This window comes from Crinia signifera, chromosome 2 (genome assembly GCF_055691185.1).
Source record: "Crinia signifera chromosome 2, ASM5569118v1, whole genome shotgun sequence".
NCBI classification, from domain to species: domain Eukaryota; kingdom Metazoa; phylum Chordata; class Amphibia; order Anura; family Myobatrachidae; genus Crinia; species Crinia signifera.
The window spans coordinates 72,853,582-72,866,371 of NC_139218.1; the positions used below are offsets into that span (position 1 = coordinate 72,853,582).

A 12,790-nucleotide genomic window follows, 5' to 3' on the forward strand; every position below is an offset into this window, starting at 1 on the left:
CACATTTTTTAAGACAGAACCAAGCACAGATCACATTGGTCTGTGCAGGGTTCTGTCAAAATCGTCTGTTAGATCTTGGTCTGATTGTGTTGTGATTTTTGGTAACATAGCGCAATATGAAATGGAGGCACGTTAGTGTGAATTGGGGCACTGTAATGTGGCACAATATGAACAGAGGGCAATGTAATGTGGCATAATATGAACTGGGGACTCTGACCTTATGTGAATTTGGATTATTTTGTGGCATAATGTGTGCTAGTAGCCCTACAGCGTGGCAACATCTCTAGGGAATGACAATGTTTCATAAAGTAAACTAAGGCACTAGTAAGTGGCATAATATTAACTAGGGCATGTCTTATTTGTAAAAGGGGTCAACCCAGGGGAATCCCAGGTCTACGGTGTGGTGGTTCTCCAGGCTTGGATTACACTCATGTTGAAAGAACCCGCCAGGTCAAATCCAAAAATTTGTTAAGGGTTATATTTGAATGGGGTTTGGATGTTGTATCACTGGCCTTCACAACTTCACCAGGTTTTAATGGGTAAGCCAAAACTTCATATGGTATATCACAATATATAACTTAAGGAATGGGTAATGCATATAATACAAATAGTATCATTAAAATATAATTACATCTCCAAATGTAACTTCAAAAACAACATTTCAAAATCGGATGTTATTCTTTTTGCAATTGTATTTCATCATTAAACCTTTACTTGAGCATAAACTTGCATACAAAACTGTAGTAAGTGTTAAATACATATTTACTTTTGTAATGCACCTACATGGGGTGGGGCTAGATATAATATTCGTAGTTGAATGCAACAAGACCTAGACCTCAATATTCCTATGAATGCAGTTTTCAGAACCTGGGTTATTTCAGTAAGCATACTGGCACACACACAGGCATCCAGGGAATTCATTTAATTTAAGTTGGATCAGATGAAAATGAAGAGACCAAATCCATAGTTGGAAATCCAGCTTTTATTGCCTTGTTTCCTTAACACTTGTAGAGTCCTTGCCTTCTGTTTACAAGCATGCTGGAAATGTCCTACCATCATTCAGTAGGTGATTTATCAAAGCTTGGACATAGATAAAGTATCAACCAATCAGCTCCTACCTGTCAGTTGTCAAACACAGGCAGATGTATGAAATAGGGGTATCTGCGCACTTTATATGCACTGATATCACTTCTCCCCCATGTAAGAATGAGCCGCTGTTCATAAAAGATAGTAGGCCCGAAATGCAGGGCATACACACAAGGTATGAACAGTCAGCGTTGTATCGACTTCGACAGCTGCAGGGTGGCGATGCCCACGGCTCTCGATCCGCATGCAGCTCTTTTGTTAATAATTTGAGGCTCAGGTGATCGCCTTTGTCGCAGCGCCACCGGGATGTGGAGTTAGGAGGCCAGCCAGCCGTTATTGCAGAGCCACTGCTGCTTACACGGGACCAGAGACAGGCAGCGAGATTAGTAGTAAGTGGGCAAGCATGAGTAACATGGAGAGAGCCGCATGCAGCATCTGTCACTGCCTCGCACCGCGGGTAATGTCTGTTTGTCCTGCTCTCCATACAACAGCTACTGTAGCCCCGCCCCCTTCCTGTTCTGCACCCGTTACTCTCACATTGGAATTACTTCTCCCTCATTGAGTATACTCTTGCTTGCATCCCAGGTCCCTGGTACGTAGGGCTCTTTTAATGCATTTTTTCTATTCATTTATTTATTTATTTAAAAAAAAAGATAGGGTACTTGTGTAGTTTCAGTTACGCCGGAAGCGTAGCGTCCCTGTCAGAATCAGCGTAGTGTTCCCGCGGCCAGCGTAGTTAGCGTAGTCATTCAGAAGTAGTGCTGTGGCCGCTTAAGCGTCCCTGTCAGATCCAGCATAGTCAGTCAGCGTTATTGTAGTCACTCAGCAGTACATTATATGAGACAGACAGAGGAGAAGTCGGTGAGTTTTTTGCAGCTTCACCACTTTCTCCCTGAGACCAAGACGTGTCCTAATGGTCATCCAATGCGCGTGAATGTGAAGGAGCGGATGTGGCGCTGCCACATCAGAAGCTGTGGCAAAAAGGTTAGCGTCTGGGCCGCACAGTGGTTTAGTGGAAGCCATCTCACATTCATGATGCTTCTACGCTTTGTGTTTTGTTGGGCGGAGGAGTTAACCAGCATCATGTTTTGATGGAAAGATATGGTGCACCGGCACTTCAGACTTTTTAATATTATTGCTCTGCAGGCCACAACCCATTTAAAAATGGGGGATGGCCTTTTTGGGAGCTAGGCCATGACCCTTTTTGCACGGTATCTGCTCTTTGTCTTAACAGAACATATTTTTTGGCGGTTTGCATCTGATTGGTTGGCCATCCCTGCTTTATTCCCAAAGCATGGACAGCGCTGTTCCTGCTGCCGGCATCCGGATAGTGAAGGAGATCTCGTGTGAGTAGTGATAACTCGCACATGCCCAGTACAGCTGGCCGGGGGTAAGGAGACTGAGCTGATGTACTGTCTGCTCCAGGGGACCTCTGCTCCAGGGGACCTCGCCGGAGGGGGGAGTTTACGCTGCCCTGCTTCGGCGGACAAGATGTTAATACATCTTGTCTATGTCCCTTCCTGCTTCGCCTCATTAATGAGGCGAAGCAGGAAGCGTTTTAGTGGTGCGATAAGCGCCCGCTATAAGACAAATTAGCCCATTGCCTGTAAAATTTTAGTTTGAAGTTGATTGGCTTGTACTATATCTCTTTCCGCTTTATCTATATCCAAGCTTTGATAAATCTCCCCTTTAGTAAGCCTGATAAATCATAAAACTTGTAGCTGAAGGTATATTGATCATTGCATATCCTATGACCTGCTGTAAACTACAGCAACAAATGGATCCTCTAGGGCAGTGGTTCCCAACCTGGGGTACTAGTACCCCTGGGGGTACTCTGCAGACCAGTTGGGGGTACTTGAAAATAATATTGGTAATGGCGGAAGATAAAAAAGTCTTTTGATAGCAGAAGAAGAAGACCCATTGCTATGGAGAAGAACCATGTTGTGTCACTTATGGTTCTGTCTTCAGCGTCATCAGCGTCTCATTGTGCTTTTGCCTGACCAGCAATCCAATGGGAGCTACCCATGCTGCCCTCAGACATCAGCGATCATCTGCCCTGCACTGACACGGGTGGAAGAAGCAGCGGCATTAATCCTACAGGTGTAAGTGGGAACCCTGGAGACAATACACAGCCAGCGGCCAGACACGGGAGGGCACGATTCCTGTCCGCTACTGCTGAATATAAGGACATGCATAAGGATACGCATACCGCTCACGTCCACTCCACTCATAAGTACTGTCTATATTTTAAATTGAGAGGAGGGGGTACTCATCAATGAAAAGCCTAATCAAGGGGTACGGGAGAGAAAAAAGGTTGGGAACCACTGCTCTAGGGGCTATCTAATTATATTCTGCAGAATCCAAGATAAGCAGCCCCAGGAGACCTATTTTTTGGTCAGAGCATTGATTTCCCTCCCTCCTGTACCACATGGTACCATTGACATTTGCCTTTTTATTTTGGGAACAGTATGGCCTCTTCTGTAATAATTAGTTCTATTAAAGAGTAGTAGTATGTGTGTTTACGGTTTTGAAAATGATATGGTGAGATGTAATCATTTTAAAGGCAAAACCAGGCCTTGTAAATGATTGCCGCTTTAAAAAAAGTCTGAATTCGGCATCCTGCACCTCCTGCAAACTTGGACGCTGTTACATCCCGCCATAGGGGTGAGATTTCATAGGCTGCAAGATGCAGGCTGCGCAGTACTTTTGGTGAGTTTCACTGTATTTTTAAAGCGGCAATCATTTACATGACCGAACCAGGTTGGTTTTCCACTTTAAAAAATACAGTCAAATTTGCGCAATTGCTCGCATAGCATGCAATTCACAGCCTATTAAATTTCACCCATGGTGAGTTTCCAGATTATTATTATTATTATTACTATTACAACTACTACTACAGACTGGGGGTGTTACATTTTACTGATGTGCTTTTAGTAGACAGGAATGTTATCTATAAACAGCTGCAGACTAAAAGAAGGTACAGTATTGCTCTCTGTTTAACGGTAGTCCACTTCAGGAATGCTGCTTCTCAGTAACATGTGTTTCTTCAGAACAGAATATGGAGAAGCCAGACAAGGTCACAGCAAGGGAAATTGATCCATTGCAGGTTACACAGGGCTCCTCGGATGAGCTGTAAGGAACAGTTTGCATAAAGCCCTATTGTAAATATTTGGACAGACATGGTGCTGATTCTGAGTTCTACCCCTTTTTTACACCAAAAATCGCAGATCCAACCGGTATTTGGAACACGGATCCAAGCCAGGTCGGATCCGGAATTTGCACTGTTTACACTGCGGTGCCTACCGATCGTCCCCATCAGAATCGCCATGCTAGGGGTAAGCCCAGCACTAAGGTAAGCTGCTGGGCTGCCCCCGTGCACCCCCCCCCCCACCCCCGGCCATGAGGTGGATGAATGCCGCACACTACATATTGGCCTCAGAATGCTGCGGTCCGGAGGTTGGGTTTCCCACATTGATGTAAACGGGAGCCGGGTCGCATGACCAGGCGTACCTGTTTACACTGCCATCTACCCAGGTCCTAGCTGTGTTCAACCCAGGTCAGGACCTGGGTAGAAGTCCCGTGTAAATGGACACGGATTGACCCATTTAAACCGCTGCTGACCTGCCACTGACCCGGCTTTTTGCGGCGGTGTAAAAGGGGTATTACACGCCACTTCCAATGCAACCACATTTCTTTTTTTTTTTTCTTTTTTTTTTTTTTTGCATAAGTCACATGCGTCACAGGCTGCATATGCATCTTTGCAAATATGCGCACAATCTTACTCCGGGTGTATGTCAGATACTTCTCTGCAGCTGCTCAATCAGTCACTCTCTGCTCATAGTTGTGTGTATTCATTGTGAATGTCAAATTCAGTTGTTGCATCTCCTCAATATAGCACAGTGTAAGTGGTGGTGATAATTATGATGGTTGCCTTTGTGTGCACTTCATAACTTGCCTATAGTCACAGTAACATTCAGTTTCAGATAAAGAAATGGGCGTCTCCGTTCAGAAGATGAACATCTGGTAAATTGAAGTACCCCCTATAAAAGGAGGAAGAAAGTACTTCTACAGATGTGTCCTCTAACATCTATTCTCAATACACCATGAATTTCTAGCGCTGGCAGAGTCTCACGTTTGGCCTGACTTTAGCAAAAATGTATGAGGACACATCTGTTCATTTGTGATCAGGGCTGTAAAAATATATATTTTTTTTTTGTGAGCAGGTTCCTCATTACACAAGCAGAGAATCTTGTGTGTCCATATAGCGTCTGGGATTTTTTTCCTCACTAATCACCGTGGAACTATATTTGTTGTGTGGTAACTGAACATATCTTCCAATACCAACACTAGATGTATAAAGTACTGTATTTAACAGAACATAAATGACATTAAGCATGATACTCTTATAGCTATATGTGAAATAATGAAAGGTTTATTGGCTCAACATTTTGATTCAAACCCTCTGAGAGGATGTCAGCAGTGGAGATATACTGTGTGTTGGCAGTAGCTCATAATGTGTTAAAAAAAAACACAATACTGTAACTGTATTGCAGGAAGCAGGGAAAGATTTGGCTTAGCCGACTTGAGCAATTCATTGTTCATTAAAGCGGAGCTTTGACATAGCAACAATAGAGTTATTAAAACTACCCAGGGATAATGGTTGTTGTAGCATTTTTGTGTATTGTGGACACCGTGTAAAACATCTTGTGGTCTTTGTGTTTTTACAGAATATCGATATAACTAATTTCAGCAGCAGTTGGAGTGACGGCCTGGCTTTCTGTGCTATACTACACACGTATCTGCCAGCTCATATACCATACCATGAGCTCAACAGCCAAGACAAGGTATTGCTCCTCTGAACCAGCATCATGCTATTCTCATGTGGATGTGTGTGTGTGTATGTATGTATGTAATTATATATAAAGTGTATTGTATATCCGGCACTCTTACTTCTCAAAGTCTTTTTGCCCGGTGCTTCTTTTGCAAATTCCTGATTACGGTTTGGGAGCAACCGAAACGTTGAATACTATGCAAATAAACAACCTTCTTCTTTATTCACTATGTCCTTGAGTTTCGCTTCATCTATTTACATATATATATATATATATATATATATATCCAGAGGCAGGGCACTCACCAATTATTTGCAATAAAAAGTGCTTTTATTCCTCACAAATGCTGCATATTCCCAACGTTTCGGTCCTAAACTTGGACCTTAGTCATGGTGCAGTCCATCACAAGAAGTAGTGATATTTTTGTCATGGACTGCACCATCACTAAGGTCCAAGTTTAGGACCGAAACGTTGGGAACATGCAGCATTTGTGAGGAATAAAAGCACTTTTTATTGCAAATAATTGGTGAGTGCCCTGCCTCTGGATTTGTACACGTCTCTAAAAGGACTACTACAGCAGCACCCCAGTGTCGGAAATTAACTCTGAGTGCATTGACAAATCAGTCTCTATCTATCTATCTATATATATATATATATATATATATATATATATATATATATATATACTCAAAGCTCCGACTAGCGGGGGGGGGGGGGAGCGGCACTCGGCGGTCTCCAGCGTTGGAATGAACGGCAAACAGATGAATGATCAACGTTTCGGTTTAATGAAACCTTTGTCAAGATCAACATGCTATACATTAAAAGGTACTTATGTAATATCTGGGCTCCCGTTTTTCTTATGAGACCGCGTCCCCTCGCGGGGCTCGCTGCGCTCACCACGCTTCGGGCACGGTGGCTCGCTGCGCTCGCCACACTATATAAAATCAACTCCATGCGTATTTGGATAGTAGGGGTATGAAAAAATGGGGTGTATTTAACATGGGAGCCCAGATAATACATAAGTACCCATTAAACATACCTTATATCCCTCTCCCCGTGTCAGCTGCCCGCCTCCGTCTTCCGGAAACATCAGCGTCACCAGCCGGCGACGTGCGTTTCCCTGCGCAGTTAGATGACTCATTCAGCGTGGTGTGCTGCTGAATGAGGGACTTCCGGCCTCAGGAGACGGGTTGCTGGGCAACCAATTCTGCAAAAGACAGCAGAATGTAAACAAGTGAACATACAAGTATAAAAACACAATGCAGGACATGAAAAATGTGGACAATCCTCACTATACCATAATGAGGGGCCAAGGAGTATAGTCCCAGGTAGTGAGATCTGCAACTCCAGCGAAAAGAAATGCTGAAATAACTGGATAGATATAATAACGCTAGGATGACACTCTGTAAAACTTTACTAAGTGTCCATATGAAAAATGGCTAGCGAGTATGCAGAACTGACGACTGGGTAATGTTACTCATGCACAAAAGGGGAAAACAAATGTATATATGGACAAGTAAGGAAGAAAATATATGACAATAGAGTAATAGCTTAGAAAAGAAAACGCATATAATACAATGCTGATGCCCTAAACAGGAAAAGGATCTCAGTATATGTCAAAACCTACTAACAAATAACAAAATATACATAAAAATATATCACAACATGATATTTTTATATATTTTTATGTATATTTTGTTATTTGTTAGTAGGTTTTGACATATACTGAGATCCTTTTCCAGTTTAGGGCATCAGCATTGTATTATATGCGTTTTCTTTTCTAAGCTATTACTCTATTGTCATATATTTTCTTCCTTACTTGTCCATATATACATTTGTTTTCCCCTTTTGTGTATGAGTAACATTACCCAGTCGTCAGTTCTGCATACTCGCTAGCCATTTTTCATATGGACACTTAGTAAAGTTTTACAGAGTGTCATCCTAGCGTTATTATATCTATCCAGTTATTTCAGCATTTCTTTTCGCTGGAGTTGCAGATCTCACTACCTGGGACTATACTCCTTGGCCCCTCATTATGGTATAGTGAGGATTGTCCACATTTTTCATGTCCTGCATTGTGTTTTTATACTTGTATGTTCACTTGTTTACATTCTGCTGTCTTTTGCAGAATTGGTTGCCCAGCAACCCGTCTCCTGAGGCCGGAAGTCCCTCATTCAGCAGCACACCACGCTGAATGAGTCATCTAACTGCGCAGGGAAACGCACGTCGCCGGCTGGTGACGCTGATGTTTCCGGAAGACGGAGGCGGGCAGCTGACACGGGGAGAGGGATATAAGGTATGTTTAATGTATAGCATGTTGATCTTGACAAAGGTTTCATTAAACCGAAACGTTGATCATTCATCTGTTTGCCGTTCATTCCAACGCTGGAGACCGCCGAGTGCCGCTCCCCCCCCCCCCGCTAGTCGGAGCTTTGAGTATATTGTGGCTTCCTGGCCTCGTGGAGGTGGCACCGGGGCACCTACTATCTTTGATTGGAGTGCCTGATCATCTTTACTGATATATATATATATATATATATATATATATATATATATATATATATTGCTAGATGATTCTATATAAAAGATACATCTAATGCACACTGTACTAAATAGAGATCATGCATGCCAAATATGTAACATTGCACAATTATGTAGACATAATGCTTAACTTGTTATTCAAGTGCTTTTCTACATGTGACATATGAACCACACACATAGCATGTCAGCCCCGTACAGGTGAACTCCAGTTGTACTTAACCCTTTCAATGCCAACTTTGACATGTTCCAAATATCCACTAAAATGCCTCTAAGAGATCTGATTTAATTTGACTAGATCGCTTAAAAATGCCTCTACATCGCTCTCTGTGTAGGGGATATAGCAATAAAGGGAAAGCTGGGGGTAGTTGCTGGTGGGAGAGGGAGGGCCCCCCTCTTTTGGAAGCCCTGGGACCCCTGAGGGCATAATCCAGTCCTGCTAACACCCAATCTGCTTTAACAACTTCTGGCGACAGTGCTGTAATAATGCACATGGGTGGCCGACTTGTCCCGTTTTCGTATTACATCTCCATGGATACCCGGAATTCAGTTCACCGACGGAGCACATTATGTGTTATGTGGTGCACTGTCACTGAAGTGGGGGCCATTTCAGGTCGATATCTTGTGGACTGTATACGGGAGCTCGGTTATCCTCCCTTATGGAAATTTACATACATAGAAACAACAAGAAGAAGATAAATAGAATACTGGAAACACTATTTGAATTACATCACAGTGGATGCGGATATTATATAATTATATTGCATAAATAATTAATTTTAAAAACAGGATTAATATTATACAGTGCCTACTGCACTTTTTTAGGTGCCTTTTGTGTAATTATTTATAATAGTAGTGCATATAATCAATAAACAAAGTGCCTATTGTGCATTTATATAATTGACCAAATATATTTAAAAGGTGTATCATGTACTATATTATATACCATATATATTTATACATTTATACGGTGCAATGAGTAAATGATGTGCTATATTATATATTCAAGATGGTCATTATGTCATTGATGAATGTTGTTGCAGTACCTGTGGTTACCCACACTGGTACTGGCAAGGCCCAATACTGCTTGGCTTCCAAATTCAGATAGAGTTGGGCATTCCCAGTGTGGTTTGACTGTATAAACTAATAAAAGACAAAATGATGATGTGAAAAAAACAACCTATTATTAAAGTGCAAATGAATAATAGATGACAAATCTCCCAAAAAGGGGGCAATTTCATACTTGTCATTAACCCCTTCAGTAGTGGGTTTTTTATTTAGGGAGCGCTCCCCACTGGCTGAGTTTTTTCTGGGAAGCGCTCCCTCAAAAAAAAAGCACCACTGTGTCCCCAGGTCTGGGCAGCACAGCTGAACTGTGTATCAGCTGCTGCCCGGCCCTACCCCTGGCAACCGGCATGACGTCGCCGCACAGTTATAGACTGTCACATAGCCGGGGGAGGGAGAGGGAGACAGGAGTCGGGCTGCGCTAAAGCTGATTTTAGCAATCAGCTCAGTGGTGCTGCCTGGCTTTAACCAGCGGTAATACAGAGAATTTTCTGGGCTTACCAGTCTGGGCAGTAAGGCATAGCCCGTAAAATTCTCTGGATTACCAGCGAAGGGGTAGCTTGAAGACCCAGAACATCTCAAATCTTGATAATTTATTCGCTAAATTTTCTGCCTAGTTTTTACCATTTCAGTGGATGTGATACTTAGTTCCTTGAGGTTAGAGTCATGCATGGCAGCGAACAGTCTGGATACTGTGTGTTTTTCAAACTTGTTTTTAATGTTGCACACATGCCCTTGAATCTTCAATTTTAAAGGTCTTTTACTTTTCTCAATATATTTCTTCCTGCAGCTGCATTCAAGTAAAAAGGATAACCAATGTTGTGTTGCAATTCAATTTTTTATATTGTAGCCCTTTCCATTTCCATGTTGCTGAAGGATATTTGCAAATGTTACTTCTTCCTCATTTGTAAGACCCTGTACAGTTTAACAACAAGCAGTTTTAAGTATTGTTTTTTGGAAAAATACTGGGCGCCAGTGTGTCCTTTTGATTGTTAGGTTTTTAGAAACAATCCGTTTTGGGAGGGAGAATGTCCTTAAGGATGGGCTCCATAAGAAGAATTCCCAAGTGGTCCCTGAGTGAGTTCCTTATGGCACCTTTGTGTTTCTTTATAGTTCCAGTTTTATTTTACACTCTTCCATCCTCCTACAGTTTCTTTTAATTCAGTGAAATTGGGAGCATGGAATGCTGTTTTTCCGTTTTTTTAAGGAGATAGCTGTTTGTGTCCATTCTCCTCCAATAGAATCAGATCTAAAAGTATAAAATAGACTGGTCAATTATGTTTGATGTAAAAGCCTGATTCATGTCATCAGCTAGATATGTAAAAAATGATTAAACAGTTTCTTAATACCATCCCAGATAATTAAAATGTTGTCAATATATTGTTTATCAAAGACAATGTGCTCTTTATACTTATCTGAGTTATAAATAAAAGTTTCCTCCCACTGACCCATAAAAAGAATTGCAAAACTTGGGGCAAAGATAGTCCCCATTGCTGTGCCACAGCGTTGTAATTATAAATTGTAAAGACATTTTAAATAATTGGGACTTCAAATAAAGTGCATAATATCACAAATACAATCCTTGTGGTTGGCAGTAAATTATGGATCTCTAAGTATTCTCTACATGCTGTTTTGCCCTTTTAATGTTCAGTGCTGGTGTACATTGACTGTACGTAGTCACCCATTAATAACTTTCTTTCCAAGCTTGATCTCTCATCGGGTTTAGTACTGAGGTAGTATTTTTCAAATATGATGGTAAAACCTTAACATATGGGTTTAATCAAAATATTAGCATATTCAGACAGGTTGGATGTGAGAGAATCAATCCCTGCTACTATGGGTTTTCCGGGTGGATTAGAGAGAGACTTATGTATCTTAGGTAAAAAGTCAAATATGGGGTAGTGGGGTTGGATTTCATTAAAAATTGAAACACTTCTTTATTTATAGAATTGTTGCGTAGGTCTGTAGGAGCAATATTCGTAGTTCTATAAATTTTTCTTTAGGGTCAGAACTTAATTTATCATAGGAATTGTTGTCTCCTAGGAGTCTCAGTGCTTCACTAAGTTATCAGCTTGTTTTAGAACGATAGTTCCATTTTTTTTTTTTGTAAACTCTGAAGGGCTTGTTCTTCTTTTTTGGTAATATTCTTTTCATTGGTGTTTCATATTTGTGTCACAGAGGTCCTTTTTAACCAGTCCGTAAAATATACTGATGCTACTACGGGGGTGGGCGGCCGGAGATGCGGCGATGGACGTAGCGATGCTCCACATGGCGGTGGTTTGAGATGCAGCGATGGCCACAGCAATGCTCTGAAGCGGTGGCAGGAGATGCGGTTATATATATATATATATATATATATACTTGTGTGTTTAGGCCGTCACTCGCCGACTTATCGGGTCCGGTACTCGCCTGGGTGCCAGCTCCTGGGTGTGAGTTACCCTGTATGCAAACTTGTAATGAAGGAAGCGTCACTCCAGGACTTCATGCAATATTTAGAAATTTATTTCGTCAACGGCGTTTCGGGCCTCTGCCCGTCATCAGGACGTACTGATGACGGGCAGAGGCCCGAAACGCCGTTGACGAAATAAATTTCTAAATATTGCATGAAGTCCTGGAGTGACGCTTCCTTCATTACAAGTATATATATATATATATATATATATATATATATATATATATATATATACACACACACAAGCACACTACAAAAAATGTGTATAGAAATATTTTACTGTATATACACACTCCAACTCAGGAGATTTAATTTTCTATGGTGAGGAAATGTACTCCAGGTAAAATATCTCAGTGAGATGGGATTTGCTTATGTAATTCCGCTTTTGTTTCACATAAAAGAAACAAAGTTGAAGGTTTAGGGGGAAAAATGTTTAAAATGTAAAGAAACAGATCTTCTATTTAATAATAAACTGAGGAGGGTTTTTTTTTTTCATATTATCCCTGCCCAAATGGCGAGACACCTTTTTATTTTTTAATAAAATTGTGCCCACAGGCTAGTACCGGCGTGATTAAATGCTTAATAGAAATGAAACACAATATTTGCCCTAGAGGATATGTGCTTTAGATGTAATATTTTCCATTATCTGGCTGTGCACTGTGCACGTTGCAGACCTGTTTTTTAAAATTATTTATAGTGTCCTTTTCATGTTGAAAAGTAGCTAAATAAAACATTCAGACAAACCTGTTAGCTGGAGGAATGTGTGTGTCTGTGTGTGTATCATACATATAATTTTTATATGCTGAAGTGACAAACA

The 12,790-nt window shown here is 41.3% G+C and overlaps 1 protein-coding gene across 4 annotated transcripts in view; it reads left to right on the forward strand.

Annotated features, from left to right (window-relative positions):
• SPECC1 (sperm antigen with calponin homology and coiled-coil domains 1) overlaps positions 1-12,790 on the forward strand; it is a 424,705-nt gene that overhangs the window by 386,735 nt on the left and 25,180 nt on the right. For all 4 annotated transcript variants that reach the window (XM_083172375.1, XM_083172376.1, XM_083172377.1 and 1 more), the window contains one exon: positions 5,814-5,930. In XM_083172375.1, the coding sequence (XP_083028501.1) occupies positions 5,814-5,930 (117 nt within the window). The remainder of the gene's footprint in view (positions 1-5,813; positions 5,931-12,790) is intronic.